This window comes from Phocoena phocoena, chromosome 19 (assembly GCF_963924675.1).
Source record: "Phocoena phocoena chromosome 19, mPhoPho1.1, whole genome shotgun sequence".
Classification (NCBI taxonomy): domain Eukaryota; kingdom Metazoa; phylum Chordata; class Mammalia; order Artiodactyla; family Phocoenidae; genus Phocoena; species Phocoena phocoena.
Window position 1 is genome coordinate 17,672,747 of NC_089237.1, and position 19,110 is coordinate 17,691,856.

At 38.4% G+C, this 19,110-nt stretch overlaps 1 protein-coding gene and 1 non-coding gene across 2 annotated transcripts; both read right to left on the reverse strand.

Moving 5' to 3' along the window:
• Positions 1–3,502: 3,502 nt before the first annotated feature.
• MEIOC (meiosis specific with coiled-coil domain) lies at positions 3,503–18,419 on the reverse strand. The gene is made up of 8 exons (XM_065897768.1): positions 18,354–18,419; positions 17,667–17,801; positions 13,783–13,940; positions 11,659–11,763; positions 7,634–9,503; positions 6,995–7,129; positions 4,168–4,348; positions 3,503–3,732 (listed from the first exon to the last, which is right to left on the reverse strand). The coding sequence occupies exons 1-8, from the start codon at positions 18,417–18,419 to the stop codon at positions 3,503–3,505; spliced, it is 2,880 nt and encodes a 959-aa protein (XP_065753840.1).
• Positions 11,319–11,448, reverse strand: LOC136139605 (small nucleolar RNA SNORA11). The gene has a single exon (XR_010657125.1). It is a non-coding gene; the product is annotated as a small nucleolar RNA SNORA11 (small nucleolar RNA).
• Positions 18,420–19,110: the final 691 nt, after the last annotated feature.

Here is a 19,110-nt window from a genome sequence, read left to right on the forward strand (position 1 = left end):
TTCGGTTGTAAATAGGCCTTTCCCTACTTCAGGCAGTAGACTGTCAAGAAGCCTGAAGACAGCAATTCCTCTGTCAAGACAGAAAGTAGATTTTATACCAGGGGTGGGCAAACAACTGCCAGCAAGCAAATTTTGCCCAGTCTGGTTCTGTGTGGTGCAAGCTAACAACGGATTTTACATCTTCAAAGGGCTGTAAAAGAATATGTGACAGAGACCTTATGTGACCTTTAAAGCCTAAAATATTTACTACCTGGCCCTTCGGAGAAAATGTTTGCTGACCTCTGTTTTATACCATTAACTATGAGATTAACAAATTTTTTTACCTTTCTGTGGAAGGTAAAACGCATGGTTAAGGAAATGATGTGTCACCTCTATACACTCCTATAACCGTGGCATTGCAAAATTTTTTTTAAATAACCACCTTTTAAAAAAATAAACTATTTAAATCACTGTCTTCTGATTTATTCTGATTCCTTCCACCTGGAAGTGAGTTCTGTGTGGATAGTCACTTAGGAATGGGTTTGAATTTTACTTATGTTTTGATTAGCCCAGTTATCTTTTCTGCTAGTAGAACCTCTTCCTGGAATCCATAAATTCTCTGCCTCAGTTTTCCTTTCTATGAGTTGGATATTAAGAGATCAGAAAGATTACCTTCTCTTTTGGACAGTCAGTAGATTGGCTTTGAAGTCTCTGAAGTACTGTTGGAGTCTTAGTTTCATATGTGGCTGTGGCTACAGATAGCATATGAGAGAGCCTATTTTAATTTAATAACCCATATTTTGGACTTTTGGTTGGTTCTCACCTTGATTTTGGTCTCTGAAGCAGAGTCAAGTTATATCCATAGACCCTTGAAGGGTTCTAGTTTCAATCTGTTATAACAGTAGGCAATTCTTTCTTCTGGGACTCTATTACATAGGTTATAGTTAGTGTACACTTGAACTAATGCTTAAACAGAAAAAGAGGATCAGCTCATTAGTCTTTGAGTAAGGTTATCCAGTTAACTCAGGTGCCAGTAAATCCTTTATGTCTAAAATATTCAATACGGCAAAAGGCAAATTTTAAACAACCATATTTTCTGTGGTACGATTGACATTTTAGGCCAAATTTGGAATTTCGGTCATAACATTAATTCCCAACCCTCTAAAATGTTATAGTACCAGATTATTCATAGGTTGTAATTCAGAAGTACAATGCTTAAGAACCATCCATTAGAGGGTATACAATAGAAAGGAACAACCTACTAACTTGAGTTATCCAAAGCGTGACTTGATTAACAGAATTTCAAAGAATTTTTGTGTTTGTATTTTGTTAATGGACTAGTGTTTAATTTCTGACCACTGTCATGTAAAAGTTTCCCCAGAATTTTTATTCTGGTTTGCCAGGATTAGCACAAAGGCAGAACAAAAATTTATTTGAAGGAGGTCCGGTTAGATCTAAGGATATCTGAATGGCATTGGTTTATTATCTACTAACACTATTATTTATGTGTTAATAATGAAATTTAAAACTTACCACCAGTTCTTATCAGTTAAATGAAATTTAATTGGTTTTCTGGCATGAGTGACTCTTAATGTTAGAAACTAATACAGGGACTTCCTTGGTGGTCCAGTGGTAAAGAATCCGACTTGCAATGAAGGGGATGCCGGTTTGATCCCTGGTCGGGGAACTAAGATCCCACATGCCGCAGGGCAACTAAGCCGGCTCCCACAACTACTGAGCTCACGCGCCTCAACGAGAGAGCCCGTGTGCTGCAAACTACAGAGCCCACGCGCCCTGGACAGCCTGTGTGCCACAACTAGAGAGTAAAACTCACAAGCCACAACTAGAGAGAAGCCCACACACCGCAACAAAGAGCTGGCGCGCTACAAGGGAAGATCCCGCGTGCTGCAACTAAGACCCAACGCAGCCAAAAAAGAATAAAAGAAAATAAATAAATATTTTAAAAAAACTAATACAAACATGTAAAAAAACGAAACTAAATATTTTCAACAAAGTAATTTATTTATTTTTCCTGAGAGACTAAATTCAGTTCAATATTTGTTTTCATAACACCCAACATGTCTTACATCAAACTTAACCACTTTCTATGCAGTGACTGTGGTGGGATGATCTATTTTATTTGACTACCCTCAATGTAATTCATTTGGGTAGTTCTAAGGCATTTCAGTGATCAAAGTGTTTCTCCCTACAGTTAATCCTGCATTCTCAATCAGTTTCTTCTGAATATCATCTAAAGAAAATTTATGTGGTGTGATTACACTTTTTTTTTTTTTTTAATACCAGGATTTCTAAAACTAGGAAAAACACCAACATTTGAAACATTAGTGTTTCTAGTCAAGGATAGTTCAATTAAATTTCATCAATACATTATATTATAGTTTAACTCATGCTAGAAATGTTAAAACCCAAGATCTTCTGAGTCACATAATACCAACATTTCATATTAATGAATTACTCAGGTTCCATACAAAGATATTAAGTGATGAGAAACAGAAAAAGCCAAGCTTTCAAGAACGCTTTTAAAAAAATACAGAAGCAAACTAATGAACAGAACTACACAAAATATACACTAACCAATTGCAAACTAAACTAGTTAAAGATTAACCTTAAAATACATTTTAGAACTTCGTGATACCCTCATAAAAGGCAGCAAACTAAGGATATTAAAACAATACTCATTATTTTAGTTACTGTGCATCAAGTCTAAAAGATCCAGATAAAGGAAATGTTTTGTTTTTGATTCAATTAAAATACTTTAAAACTGGAAATATTTAATAATTGATAGTATAATTAAATTTTAAAGAATATACACAAATGATTTGAACAGGCTTTATATTCAGTAACTTGCATGGTCTTTTCACTGGCACTTTTATCCCTGCTTTAGGAGAATCAGATGCATTTTCCTCCATATACTTAGGTAGTAAGATTTCAAATTTATAAATATGGTAGTATTTTAAATATTAAATTTTTACATGAATATTGGGTTCATCCTTGTTTTCCTTCGTTCCCTAGGTATTATCCAGTTTTGTAAGGAAAACACTTTTATATCACAATCAAAACTATGTCTTGGTTACTAGACTGTAGCCATAATTGGGTTACAGTCACTTAGATTCATTATTTGGAATTATACTTATTAAGGCAGACCTAAATGAAACATCTTCTAGAAGAATTTCACATTTGCATTTACCTGCACTGCAGAATGGGTTTCAGCAATATTTTAGCTGTTAGGAAATATTTAATTTACTTAAACTTGTTATCTTTGACTACCCAGGAACCCCTAGGGTAGTCAACTTTAGCTTTGAGTTCACTTTAAACTACATCTGATTCATTCCAAATAGAAGATTTTTAAATAGAAGTTAGACTTCATTAAGGTATTACCTTTAAATCTGAAAGAAAATTAATGTAATGAAATTTTCAAGTTTGACAAGTTCATTAACATTTTTTAGCATGTTTTGATACATTTACTTATCAGCTTTTTATTCTTCTTTCTGCTGGCATTTCCTTAATGTTTGTTTGCTTCACCTCTCTGGTTCATTGGATTGCTACTATTTAGGCTTTCATGGACTTTATCTTCACAGTTTACTATATCTTGTGAAGCCTTTTCCACATCTGTTTGGCCGGCTGTACTGGCAGTTTTTGGCAAGGTCATCTGCAGTGCACACCACAGGGTAGTGCGTGCTTTCCGAGTAGCCACACACATCTCTTTAATTGCTGAAGCAAGGGCAAAAACATCTGTAAAAGAAATATTTGGGGTCAGTTCATATCAGATGCCATTTAAGTAACCCTTAACTCATAAAACCCCGTGCTGTGCTACTAAATGATCAAACATTATTTTTATAAAAGAAGGATAGCTATTGACTGAGCTAACCAAAGTACTTGACTTAATATTTAAAAGTGCTGATACTTGTATTTATTTCTGACTTGTATAACCATGACTATGCTTTAGGTAGAACACAGACTTTAACAGAGTTATTATAATTAAATGGGTAATATTAGCAAAATAGATCAAAGTACTTCTGGAGTAAATTATGTGGGCACCATTTAACAATTTATTCTTTAGATAAGTATAAATGTTAGAAATTCAACCTTTTAACTTTAGAGTCTGATTTTATTAACATTCAAATTATCTCAGTGCCTTATCAAAAGAATATGCATTAATGTTTGTACCTCTGTCATCTTGGCATCTAGGAACACCTTGCCTTTGCCGATTTGAAGCATTAACAATTTCGTCCTTTCTACGTGACTGTACAATGTGAATGGACTCCAAGTGTCTATCAAGAGCTGTAGAGATACTGGCATGAAGGGGAGAGCTTCGAAGCCGTTCCATTTTGCCCAGTAAAGTCACAACCTGAGGGAAACATTTTAAATTTTGATGAGGCATGTAACCACATTGCCCTGTCAGCAACTTAAAACAAATCTTCAATGAAGCAGAATAGAGATGAGAGCAGTAATAATCAATAAATAAGTGAATGCTTACTATGTCCTGACACCATGCTGGGGGAAACAAAGATGGAAAGTCAGTCTTTTGTACCTATTTGTGTATGTTAATTCTAAAAGGTTTAAGGGTAGTCAGTTACTGGGAATAAGCAACAATGAAAAAGTCAAACATTCAAATATTTCCGTGTTATTAACAGTAAGTGCAAATATAAGATATGACATTCTTTTTGGCAAATAAGAGAATAGCCTGCAAATAGAGCATTATTAGGAGTTACTGTAATTAAAAGGGAAAAAAACTGAGCTAAAAAGGAGAAATCCTAGATTGATTAATCTTGACTTCAGCAATTCCTTTCTGGGCCTCCAAAGTTCTCCTTTTGGAAATCAGAAATAATACTGGCTAGCGGTAGTTTTAAGGAATCCATAATCCACAAAATACCAATTTAAACTTATGCTGAACTAATACAGAATAAATCCTATAACTGTCAAAACTGCTAAGGAAGATCAGGAAGTCTCAATCTTCTGGTTAATTAAGCTTAAAGAAGAGCACTGTATATCAGTAAGGGTAGTACGTTTCATAGTTGTATATGCCTAACTTGTTTCAAATTCTAAACTTGGAAGGTGTAAGGAAAGAGCAGTTTTTGAGTAAGTAGGATTTGGACATCAAATAAATACAATAATTGCCTTTGGGAGCTAAATGATTTAAAATTCACATTAAGAACTTGGTGTTCAGTGATTGGAGAGAGTAGAAAAATACCTCTCAATTAATAAGCACCTGAATGATGCCTCTAACCTCACACTCCTATCAAGTTTCTTTGGAATAAGTCTATCCCAGTTTAAGCTCATGGAGAAAACACAAGTGTACAGGTATAAAATATTTTCTTCCCAACTGTACAACCAGCCAGATTCTTGAGGGGAAAATAAGACAACAAAAGAAAATACCATAGAAAAAACTCCAGTGAACTACAAATTATGTATTTTTAAAATAAGACAATCATTTTGAATAAATGATAAGTGTAAAGAAAGAAATTTACACAGGTGATTTTTAATAAACTTTTTTTTTTTTTTTTTTGTGGTATGCAGGCCTCTCACTGCTGTGGCCTCTCCCGTTGTGGAGTACAGGCTCCGGACGCGCAGGCTCAGCGGCCATGGCTCACAGGCCTATCCGCTCCGCGGCACGTGGGATCTTCCCGGACCAGGGCACGAACCCTTGTCCCCTGCATCGGCAGGCGGACTGTCAATCACTGCGCCACCAGGGAAGCCCTTAATAAACTTTTAAAAGATTTTTTTCAGAATTCCACAAAACCAGCAAACTAGAAAGTGGTACACATAAAAATATTTTTGCCCTTTGTGTATTACTGATCTAATGTTGCTAAATATAGATAAACAAAATTATTATAACAGCTATAAACATAACCTTCTAAATTAGGGTGAAGCCTAAGTAAGGCTAGAAAAAGTATATTTCTTAATATCCACAGTTAGCAATCCTTTGATTTATTGCCTAGAAATGTATTACTGAGAAAAAGAAAATTTAACTTGGAACAGTTTTAAGAAAAAAACAGAAGAACTAAGTTTTTATAACGTTTGGCTATAACCCATGTCAGTATCTGACTATACCACTGATAAATTCCATTGTACAAATTTACAAATTTGATTAAAAATTACAACTGAATGAGGCTGAAAGCTAGGTAAAATCAATCTTTTTCCATTGAAGTAGTTCATATCTGTATTTTAAAGACAGCATGGTACAAGTAAGAAACTAATGTTCAATAAAATAAGACTCTGTGGGCTTCCCTGGTGGCACAGTGGTTAAGAATCCGCCTGCCAATTCAGGGGACACAGGTTCAAGCCCTGGTCTGGGAAGATCCAACATGCCGCAGAGCAACTAAGCCCGTCTGCCACAACTACTGAGCCTGCACTCTAGAGTCCGTGGGCCACAACTACTGAAGCCCATGCTCCTAGAGCCTGTGCTCCACAACAAGAGAAGCCACCGCAATGGGAAGCCCATGCACTGCAACAAAGAGTAGCCCCCACTGGCCACAACTGCAACAAAGAGTAGCCCCCACTGGCCACAACTGGAGAAAGCCCATGCATAGCAACGAAGACCCAACGCAGCCAAAAATAAAGTTAAGAGTACAGAGTTAAGAAAATGAAATATGGTAATTTCCTGTTAATTTACTATCTTGTATAATGCAAGCAGTTTGCTCATGAAGCTAGGAAACAAATGTTTGTGACTAAGAAATGGGACTTTCCCTGTAAAAGGCAAAATGATTTTTGCTTAAAAAATTTTTTCTTTCTGTTGAGGATTAGTTCCATTGCTAATTTGGGTTTCTTGAAGAGGAACCACTTAGACTATTAAACCTACTATTTCAATGACTGAGTGGGGCTATTTTCCCTTTCCTAAATAACTAATAGTTCTAGGTCCAAACATGGAAAAGAATACATTTCAGAGAGTTACACATAAATGTGATTTTAAAATCCTTCAGAATTCTAACTTGCTGAAGCATTTTAAAATTTTATCAGTTTAAAAAATCTGCTATTGGATATTTTCACAGCTTACTCTGGCTTGTTCTCGAAGTTCATCCACAATTAAGCGATCAACTCTAGATGGGTTGGAGGTTAGCCTTGGAATTGGAGTATTATTAGTACTCGATACCTTTTTCGCTGGATAATTTTTGGCAAGGGCCAATTCAGTCTGTAAAAAAATTATATAACTTTTAGATGCTAAATTTTCTAAATATGATTCAATCATGAATAATATTTCTCATAGGCCTAAGAAGTAAATTGAAAATTACTCCTTTAGATAAAAATTGTTTTGGTATCAAAAGGCAACAAATACAAACCACAGTACCACAGTACTTTTCTGTCACACTTAATGCATAAAATACCTAAACACTCCAATAGTTTAATACTTAGAAAATTCAAAGAAATAAACTTTTAACCCATTAAGGAAAAAGTCTACCTAATAGGCAAAATAAACTTTAAAATAACAAATTTTTTTAAACCCCAAGCATTTTTAGTCTCTAAATTACCTAATTAATTCTCTATAGTCATGAACTTAACAAATACTACACATTATAGAAGAATGCAACTTAAAAATAAGGCAAGTACTCTTTCTTAAGCTACACTAAGGTAAATAAAATGAAGACAGGCAAAGGGGATATAGTAAGTTACACCTAAATGGATAGTTTTGTGTTACCGTTTTTCTCTCCTTTTCTAATGCTCTCCATTGTTCATAGCACTCTTCTAGACGAATATGAAGTTCACTGGCTGGTCCACTACGGGTTTTAATTGGTCTTTGAAATCCAAAAGTTGGCACAAAACCAGAAAAGGAATTATCACCATACATCATATCATTGAAATACGGGTTTAAATGGCTTAAGTCATCGTAAGAAAACAAATCATAGGAATCCAGCAGTGGAACAACTGAATGGCCAAGTGGGTGTGTGGATCTTAGGGGAAACCCATTTGAACCAAGTTGTTGAAAACTCTGATTATGCCTTAAATCTCCCATCATATAATTATTAGAAAAGCATGACACCTGTGTGCGATTCACACGGCTATTAATATTGTTCTCTCCACTTCCCTGTCTGTGGCTATTAAAAGGACCCTGTGACTCCAGCAGATCTTGATATGTATTTTGAGATAAGCTATCTAAATGCTTTGGCCCTTCCTCAGGGTCATAATGGCCACTCTGGGGCATAGCTTGAAAATAATGTTTGTTTACATTTTCAATGATCCCATACTGCTGAGCTGAATAGTTATCATAAAATCCATTTGGCTGCTTTATTTTTTTATCGGTAACAGATTCAAAGAGATTTTCTTCTCCAGTCTTTGTCAGTCCTTTCATGTGACTGACAGATTGAATTCTTTCTGCACCATTATAACCAAAATCACAACTAGAAAATGCTGAAGGGTTTTCTTGGCAATACTTCTGAAATAAATTGCTATTTGCTGTTAAATTTGTAGATGGTAGTTGCAGGAAATCTGAAGAATGGTTAGAACCTTTTGAAGCTGCACTTAAATGAGTATTTAATTTCATCAAGTTACCTTGATTTCGATAAGGAATAAGAGTGTTATTTTTTGTTTGGACATTCATCCAAGTTGGTCTGTTTAAGTTGATACTGCCTGAAGATGCTGCTGAGTTTGCTAGTAAATTCACTGACCTAAAATACTCAGAATTTGGGGGGTCAGGTTTAGTAAACTGTTGCTTTTCTGTGACATTGACAAAATCATTATTAGCTGGACAAGCTGTGTGAGGTTTTAGTCCACATTCTGATTTTAAGCCAAAATCAGCAGTAAATGCTTCCTTTGCAAACTGTTTTTCTGTCAGATGTGGTATAGTTTTTGGAAATGTGAAATTCTGCTGGTCAGGTATTGTCGCCTCCATTTTTTTCTGATTTGCTGGTTTAACCTGAAATAACTTTGTGTGGGTGTCTGCTTCTACAGTTGGTGTTTCAGGTGTGCTGCTGGCTAATTTTTTACTATCTTGGACACTAAAATTTGAACACTTATTCAGCTTAGCCTTATTAGGATAAGCATATTCTGGGTATCTACAATAATCTGCATTTTCATTGTATCTATTAAATTGGGAAAGAAACATCTCTGCCCTCTTTTGCTGTAATGGTGCTTCAAGACCTTTAGCACATATTTTTTCTCTTCCATAAGAGTAGGTATCAACTCCTGATTCTTTCATGATGTCAGACAGACCAATGTGGGGTGTAAAACAGTTTTTGATAGATAGATATTCTTGAAATGTCGTCTTAGCTGTATCATTTGTCTGAATACTGTAACAGTTAGAATGATCACTTCGTGAGGGGTACATCCATTGTTCTTCAAGGTCTAAACCAGTAAATCCATGATAAAGTTCATCTATTTTTTGTTGTGGTATCAGATTACTATTATGCAGGTACTGCTTTTCCACTGCTGACACAGATTCACCAGTATAAAAAGCTTGCTGAGAGATGGCTGTATCTATTGGCCTTTTGGTTTCTGTTAAGAGGTCATGGTGATCTGCAAATCTGCTTGTGTTCACAGGCCAAACTGACTTTAAATTGGAGGAGCAGGTCCTAGAACAAGTAAATACATTTAATTACAATTTAGGTTTTAAAAGTCTTTATTTTCTTAGTGGAGAAGGTAGGAAAGGCTTTCAAAAACATTTATATTGCCCCACCTCACCAACCTCTAATCCTTTCCAACTTTGTCTTATAAGCTGCCATTACATCCAAATAACTATAACTTGAAATGTGCTATATGCTATATAAATATGCATTTTAATCTTAATATGTCTTCACTGTACTTTCCCAAGAGACATATACTAAGGCCTGAGGCTGGTGACTACATGGTCTTACATGAATTGTTTTGTTTTTTAATTTATTTTTCTTTCTTTCTTTTTTATCTGTGTCGGGTCTTAGTTGCGGCACGTGGGATCTTTGTTGAGGCACGCAGGCTCTTTTATGTTGCGGCCCGCGGGCTTCTCTCTAGCTGTGGCGTGTGAGTTTTCTCTCTCTAGTTGTGGGGTGCACGGGCTCCAGAGCGCATGGGCTCTGTAGTTTGTGGCATGCGGGCTCTCTCATTGAGGCGCATAAGCTCAGCTGCCCGCAGCATGGGGGATCTTAGTTCCCCGACCAGGGATCGAACCTGTGTTCCCTGAATTGGAAGGCAGATTCTTTACCACTGGACCACCAGGGAAGTCCCCACTTGAATTGTTTATATATAGTAAGTAGAAACCAAAATAAGTTTTTCTTTTAATTAAGTTATTATATAATACAAAAGTGTTGTTGACCTCAATTTTTTTTAAATAAAAAAGATGTGCTGGGATTTCCCTGGTGGTCCAGTGGCTAAGACTCCGTGCTCCCAATGCAGAGGGCCCAGGTTCAATCCCTGGTCAGAGAACTAGATCCCACATGCCACAACTAAGAGTTCACAGGCCGCAACCAAAGATCCCGCATGCTGCAACTAAAGATCCCACGTGCCGCATAACATGGCTTCCACACCCAAATAAAACAATTAAAGCATACTTAAAAATTTTTTACCGTATGAATAAAATCCATACATACTTCTGCACAGCAGTAATGATAGTTTTATTTTTGTAGGTATAAGTATAAAAGTCCTTGGAATGTATATTTTTTAAGCCAAATTTTAGCTCATGAACTCAAGGGAAATAGCTCTGAATTATGCAAGAATAATTATGCAAGTTTCCAAGTGAAAGTTCTTTTTTTAAAAAAAATTAGTCTGTTATTTGCCAGTATAACTACAGTAGCCTGCAAACTTTTTTAATCTAAAAAGCACATTTTACATCACAATCCAACAAACACACACATATATAATGTGTATACATATATAAAAGTGAAACAAAAGTTTTGCCAAAAACGTCTACCCCGAGTGTTAATTCTTTTTAAGACTTTTTTTTTAACCAAGGCCGAACTGCATTGACACATCATAATCACCAACATCCCTAGTTCATCTTAGGGTTCACTTTACGAAGTGAATAGTGTTTCATGTTCTATGGGTTTGGACAAAAGTATGATGACATAAAATCATTATAATGTCATACAAAGTATTTTCACCCCTCATAAAAACGTCTGTACTCTATGTATTCATCTCCCCTCTCCCCGCAAACTCCTGACAACCATTGATCTTTTTATTGTCTCCATTGTTTTGCCTTTTCCAGAATGGCATATAGTTGGAATCTATTTTTCTGCTTTTTTTGAAGAGAGGGGTTCAAAGCCTTTATGCCTATAAGACCATTCATGGCCCACCCACACGTGGACCAGACAGGCTCCAGGTGGCAAACTCCCCCACTGCATGCTGTAGCTTTCCTTCCAGTACTGAGCCCTGTCCCACTGGTCCTGCCCAGCAGCCACATGGAGGTGCAGGGGGATACGTGTTGGGTATTTGTTCATAGGAAGGCCACAAGTTTTGTGCCCCTTGTCACAATGAACCCAGATTCCTGTCAGGTATGTTGTAAACAGACGAGCCATTTCTTCAGACCCCCTGCTCTAAGCACACCCCAACAAATGAAAGTTCTTAATAGCAAATTAAACTTTGAATTGTATGGCAAGCACCACAGCAAAATCAAGGCTTCTCAAAACAAATATCTGAATTAAGATGTCTACTGTCAGATGATCCTCTATTAACTAAAAATAAAAGTTAATAGGGTAATCTAGTACCTGGGAATTTAAAGGTTTACTACACACTGTATAGCTTATATAATATACTAACCCCTCAGTGAAATATGGCTGTGATTTATCTTGCTCTTCCAAAATGTTAGACACAAGTCCATATAAGTCTGTTTCACTACCATAGTCATTTCTTTCTGTTTGAATCCTAAAGATAAATGAATATCACATGTAAATACTTTTGCTCATATTGAAATACAATATATTGATTTCTATTTCCAGACTTATTCTGCCATTATTTTGCGATAAAATATTTGGATTGACTCTATACCATCATTTCAAATAAAAAGGGAACAGGAACTCAGAATATTTTCCACTTTAGCATAGTGTTTATGTTACATAAGTATTTCTCCTTCATTCCAAATCCTATGTCTAGTTCACAATGTATGCTTACCTCTTATTTCTCCAAAACACATGCTAGTCGTTTTAGGTGATCAAGATACAAATCTCTGATCCATGATGTTGCAGACACGGTTGGTACCATGGCTGCTCCTGAAATCATGTTTAGTCCTAGTATACATCATTACATCAACAACACTTGCTCAGTTTTTCCATTTGTGATTTGAAAACCATATGAACCTGTTGCTCTATTTTGTGACTCTTCATACTAAACGTTGGATTAAAAAGTGAAATGTGATATGGTCATCCTAGATATCACAGCAACATTGCAGTTGTCCCTTAAATGTAAAAGATTTGGAGGCTACCCCTAAGTCTTTGCCAAAGAAGTGACTGGTACTCCAGGTACCTGAAATCCTACCTAGTGACTAAAACTATCTAAATAATACAAAATGTAAAAGCCACAAGGAGATGGAAAATTGGTGCCTTTTTACCGCTTATGGATTTGGGGTAATTTGTTCCTAGAAGTAATATGTTGTTTTAAATTGTAATTTCTTGTTTTTTCATATTTTATGTCTATCATTTCATAGTGTTAGGACATTTTAGAAATAAATAAAAATACCTTATATTTGCATAACATTCAAAATTTCATTGATCTTCATAAGACAGGAAGGGAAGATATTAGTAATCATTAAGCTGTTGAATAAATGATCATGTGTGATATTAAGAAACTTGAATTTTGCAAGGGCATGTGATTTGCCATGCCTTACTATACACTTGCTGAATAAATGGTCTGCCTACAAGTCTAATGCTTTTTCCACTACATCTTGTTATTTCAAAAAGACTCAATATAAAGTTTTTTTGTTTAATAATGTTAGTATATATCTAGAAAAATATTCTATGTAATATATGCCAAACTGTTAATAGTTGTTACTGGGAGGTGGAGAGGCAAGGTTATGGTAAAATTCTGCTTGCCTTTATATATTTCTGTAAAGTGTGAAGTTTTTCAATGAACATGTACCAACTTAAAAAATATTTTTGTTTTTTGTGGAATTATATGTTATATAGTCCTTCTAATAAAATCACTATTTTAGAGAACTTACCAAATTAAAATTTTTTTAACAATTATTTAATTAATTAGTAGATTTAAAAAATAATTATGTCCTGGTTAAACTAAAGATGCATCGGCCTTTATTAACTGCTCCCTTATTATAATTAACATAAAAGTAGTGTCACTCCCTTAAGCTTCTCTTGGCAGTAAGCTCCCATAATATTCTATACTACTTCTTTTAAACCTCACTATACTTGCAGTGCCTGACAAGTTGTCGTCATCATCATCATCATTACTGTAAGATCTATAAAGGCAGGGATAATTTTTGCCATGTTAATTCTAATATCCCCAGTAGGAGAGAATCTGACATAGAGTAGGCCCTTATTATTACTGGAATTGAACAGAAAAATAATTAAAGTATCTTATGTTTGATAAAATCCTGTTTGTTGTATACTTGTGAAGGAAAAATTACCGAAAATTTAGAATTGGATTAAAAAAATAGATTGAAAAACTGTAACTCATTTATATAAGTTATCTTTAGAAAGAGGAACTTAAGATTTACTCAGGGTTGCCTCTGATGAATGAAAAAAAGTAATAAGAAAAAATTATACACACGTAACTATCCCGTTTAAGATTTCCTAAAAGTTTGATAAACAAAATTATAATGCCATAACATAAAAATGCTGATATAGGGAACAAAGAGCTAATGCAACTAGGTTCCCATGTAATCAAACTTAAAAACACTTCATTTAGCCTCAGAAATCTAATTTATTAATTTACCTGTTCTTTACACTGATCTGAGAATTAGAGGGCTGTTTAATATCATCTCCATACGTAGACGATGGTGCATAGAAAAGTGAAGAATCTACAGAACTTGCATATTCTGTTGATGAAGAAAGTGGAGCATAGGTCTGCCTTAGGTCAACACTGTCTTCACTCTGAAATTTTAAAGACATGTTTGTATACCAGACACAATCAAAACTGCATTTATTACAGAATATTAGCCAAATAATAGGAAATTTGAGGAGTTGGGAGACAAATCTAGACTTAGCCACTTAAGCTTACTTTACAGTAGGGGTTGGCGATTTTTTTCTGTAAAGGGCCAGATAATTAATATTCTAGCGTTTGCTGTGTTAAGGTCTCTATTGAAACTCCTCAACTCTGCTGTCCTAGCACCAAAGCAACTATAGACAGTATGTAAACAAGTGGGCGTGGTTATTCCAAGAAAATTTTGGTCCCGTTCAGTGCCTGTTGCTTATCACTGGTATAAAACACCTACAGTTATTGCAATTTTAATTTTTTGAACAGATGAGCATTGTGTGGACTATAGCAGTATTATTTTTGATAAATCATTTAGAAAACTCAGTCTTACTGCCCCCAATCTGTGAAAAAAAAGTGAATGTACATTTACATAGAATTTTCAAAGAAATTCCACAAACATTATTGTATCCAGTCAATCTTATGACATGGATATTCTCTATATTTTAAAAATGAGGAAAAAAAAAAAAATGAGGAAATGGAGGCTAAAAGTTACTGAGCTAAGAGGTGACAAAACTAAAACCCAATCTCAAGGCCTTCTTACTCCTACATTAGGGCCTTTTAAAACAATATCTTTAATTTTCAGCCTAGTTTGTATTTCCAAGAGAAAGTGTAAAAATGAGATGAGATGTTATATCTTAAGAAATTTTAAAGATATTACAATTAGAAGAAAAAACAAGCTCATTTCCTTTTTTCTTAACACTTCTATAATGAATTTTGAGTAAATAAGATAAAAAGTTTGAGTTTTAAGATTTTAATGAATTATTAAAAGTCCTGCCTCCTTCCCAAAGGGATTGAGGTACAGTGAAAATACTGCCCCCTCAAATTTTAAATACTTAAAATAGTCTGAAAGTATAGATTCACAATTTTTTTTTTTTTTTTCGGTACGCGGGCCTCTCACTGTTGTGGCCTCTCCCGTTGGCTCCAGACGCGCAGGCTCAGCGGCCATGGCTCACGGGCCCAACCACTCCGCGGCATGTGGCATCTTCCCGGACCGGGACACGAACCCGCGTCCCCTGCATCGGCAGGTAGACTCTCAACCACTGTGCCACCAAGGAAGCCCAGATTCACAATTTTTTTTTTTTTTTTTTGCGGTACGCGGGCCTGTCACTGTTGTGGCCTCTCCCGTTGTGGGGCACAGGCTCCGGACGCGCAGGCTCAGCGGCCATGGCTCACAGGCCCAGCCACTCGGCGGCATGTGGGATCTTCCCAGACCGGGGCACGAACCCGCGTCCCCGGCATCGGCAGGCGGATTCTCAACCACTGCGCCACCAGGGAAGCCCCAGATTCACAATTTTTAACTCTCCAAATAAGGAGCTAGTAAAATGTGAGATGTAATAACTATAAATATCCAGGCATAAACACAGTAGAAATAGTATTTTCTTATAAATATAGAAGATATATAATCCTGGTTAAAAATATTTTCTAATTGCTTTCATTCTCTTAATCGAAATTTATGTAAAAAGAGATAAAACATGTTTAGATCAAAACATTCCTAAACTTTTGTTCTTCATAGACATGATGATTGAAAAACAACACTTTAAACATTCACTGAGTTTATACCAATAATATATGAAAATTAATACCTTCTAATCACTCACCTTCAAGAATCTCAAATATTTTACAGCCATTTGTTTAAATTCCAGTTATGATTACTATTTGAAACCTACACATTATAATTTTCTCGTTTATAGCTTATATTTTGTTGACTATTCTGAAGCTGGAGAGACTGAGGCACAGAAGGGATTTTCCTAAGAGTGCCACTAAAAACTGCCTTTCCAAAATTTCTGTTTGTTAGCAGTAACTTTTATAAAGGATTTTATTGTTAGAACCTTTCATAATTTTATTCCTTTAGTTCTGCAGTTTTTATCACAGACCCCCTTAACTCTCTTTTAGGTTTGAAGTATCCAAAGTGACATAAATAATTGTTCATTTTCTGAAAGAGTTGCTTAAACAAAATAAGCATCTTCAGATTATATAATATCAAATGAAGTAAACAGTATTTGAAACTAAATGTATTTTGGGAGTATTATTTCAAGTATATTTTATATTTTAAAGTAAGATTTGAGTATTAGAAAAAATCCTTTTAAAAGATTGATTTAACTGTAATATGCCAGGATAAAACAAGCAACTAAAGTAATGTGGTGGATTCAAACAATTATACTTTAAATATCTGGATCCTTCTCAGTCAAAATATTTCTGGAAATTAAATATGCAAATGCTTAGGGTTGGCATATTAATTAGTCTAGATAACTGCAAAATGTATCACTTTATCCTTGCTATGCTTAATCAACTGAAATTAAATCCAAGTAAATTTTAGTAGTCATGTAAACATTACAGAGAGCAGTGGAATGCTGGTCTTGGCAGTGAAAAAGAGCTGGGTTCCACTTGGGCTTTGTCACTTAGGGCACAAGTCAAATGCTCTGAGCCTCAGTTTCTCTATCTGTACAGTGGGTATAATACTATACAATGTTGTAGTGTGAATTAAATAAAATTATTGATTTCAGGATATTGTTATTATTCAAAGTATAACAATATCAACAGTGATGTCCTGGTTAAATAATTTCAAATGAAAATGGCTTACATTAACCTAAGCTTAATTTAACACGATTAACAACAAAACTAAATGTTTTACGTGAGGTAAAAGGCAGCATGTCATCAAAGACATTGTTAGAGCCAGAGAATAAAAGAGTAAAGAAAAATTTAAATTATAAAACGTATGTTTGCACCGACTTACAATAAACGCCGGAAGGAAGAAATATTTTATGGTCTTAGTAAATACAGATTTTTCTTACATTTCTGGCATCACGTCATGCTGAGGACAAGACAAAAATAAGAATCAACGAAAAATCTTATTCCTTAACTTTTTTTTGAAACCAGTGTGTATTCTGCAGACTCTGTATTTAAAATGCTGTTACCGGGGACTTCCCTGGTGGCGCAGTGGTTAAGAATCCACCTGCCGGGCTTCCCTGGTGGCGCAGTGGTTGAGAGTCTGCCTGCCGATGCAGGGGACACGGGTTCGTGCCCCGTCCGGGAGGATCCCACATGCCGCGGAGCGGCTGGGCCCGTGAGCCATGGCCGCTGAGCCTGCGTGTCCGGAGCCTGTGCTCCGCAACGGGAGAGGCCACAACAGTGAGAGGCCCGCGTGCCGCAAAAAAAAAAAAAAAAAAAAAAAAAAAAAAAGAATCCACCTGCCAATGCAGGGGACACCGGTTCGAGCCCTCCTTCCGCGAAGATCCCACATGCCGCGGGGCAACTAAGCCCGTGCACCACAACTACTGAGCCTGTGTGCCACAACTACTGAAGCCCGCAGGTCTAGAACCCGTGCTCGGCAACGAAAGAAGCCACCGCAACGAGAAGCCCCCGCAACGAGAAGCCCCCGCACCGCAACGAAGAATAGACCTCACTGCTGCAAGAGAAAGCCCGCGCGTAGCAACGAAGATCCAACGCAGCCAAAAATAAATAAATAAAGTTATTAAAAAAAAATATATTGTTACCGGGTGTCTGGTCCTAAACATGGAGCAATTTAAACACCTATGTGAATGGCCTGGGGGGTGGGGGTGGGGGTGGTGCTGGATCTGATGGAGAAAAAAATCCTCTAACAAAGGCAGAGCCGAGTAACTGACCTGCGACTTGTAGCAATCATAGAAGGAAGGGGAGCCAGTCAACATCACGCTGTTGAAGACATCTGTTAGCCGACTGCTGGCGTCGACACTGAGGTTCCAGCAGCGATTCGCACCTCCACGTAACGCGACTTTCCGCTGCACGAAACGGGGATAGGAAACGGGAGAGAGACATCACGCAGGTTAGAGCCAGGACCGAAACGGCCGGACGACGGCTCCACGTCGGCTGTGCGCCCAGCTCCACCCGGAATCAGTTCCCAGGACACTCATTTGGGGGCCCCGGCTTCCCTCTCCACCTTCCGGCCCGACCCCGAGGCGCGGCCCTCGCCCACCCGACGGGCCCTCGCCGCCGGCCTCCGCCTCAGCGCCGCCGCAGCCCAACGTGGAGGAGGTAGCGGCAGCCCGGGCGTCGCGGGCCGTCACCTCCCGCCCCAGCCCGGCCGCCCTTCCTGTCAGCCCGCACCGCGCCCCCAGGCCCCGGCCTGACCGACCGCTGCGCCCCCCGCTCACCCCCACGGCGCGGCCCGGGCGCCCCGTCGGGGCTCCTAGCTGGTGACCCGGCCTCTCCCGCCCGGCCTGGCCGCCTCAGAGACCCGCGTCCAGGGACGCGCCCGCTCCTCAGTCTCTCCTCACCGTCGCCGTCCTCCAAGGCCGGCCAACACCCGGACCCGGACCGTCCCCGCGGGTTACCTCAGGTCCCTCCCTCAGGCCTGGGGGGTAAGAGGGCGGACGGGCGTCTCCGCCGCTCACCTCCATGGTGCCCCCCAGCCCCTCCTGGACTAGGCACAGCTCCTCGGGTACGGGGGTGAGGAGGCGTCGAGGCCCGGTTTCCTCAGCCCGCACCCCGCCGCCGCCGCCCACAGCTCTGCCTGGAGCTGGTCCGTGGGTGCGGAGACCAGAGCAGGGAGGGAGGGGCGGGGTGGAGGGGAAAGGCCGTTACATTGCACCGGCTCGCTACCAGCACGCGACCTGACACCTGCCCGCCTGGCCCCGCCCCCTATGGCAGGGCCGCCCCCCCCTCTTCGCACCCCTCATTGGCCCGCTGCCCGGCCAATGGGCGGCTGCCTCCGGGGTCTGTTACCACTTTCCTACCCAGAGACAAGGCCAAGAACCGGCAGTTAGGCGACCTCTCTCTCCCGGAGCTTCTGCGACTTTCCCGCTCAAAGTAAACGTGTTCGGGATTGGCCCGGCCCGTCAAGCACCCTCCTGATGATTGGCTAATAGGGCAGCCTAGGGGGCGGAGCGTGGAAGGAAGAGAAGGAGCGTGGGCGTACCCAGTGGGAGAAGTGTTGCAAGTGGTCGGAAGATTTGAGAAATCGCTCAGCAACCAACCGATAATCCTAAACCTATCGGCTGCTCACCTTGGGCCAACATTTCTTTTTTGTCCCTGGTCCCGACCCTAACTCCCAGAATCCTTTGGAGCCACCCGGAGAGTGATAGACTTGGG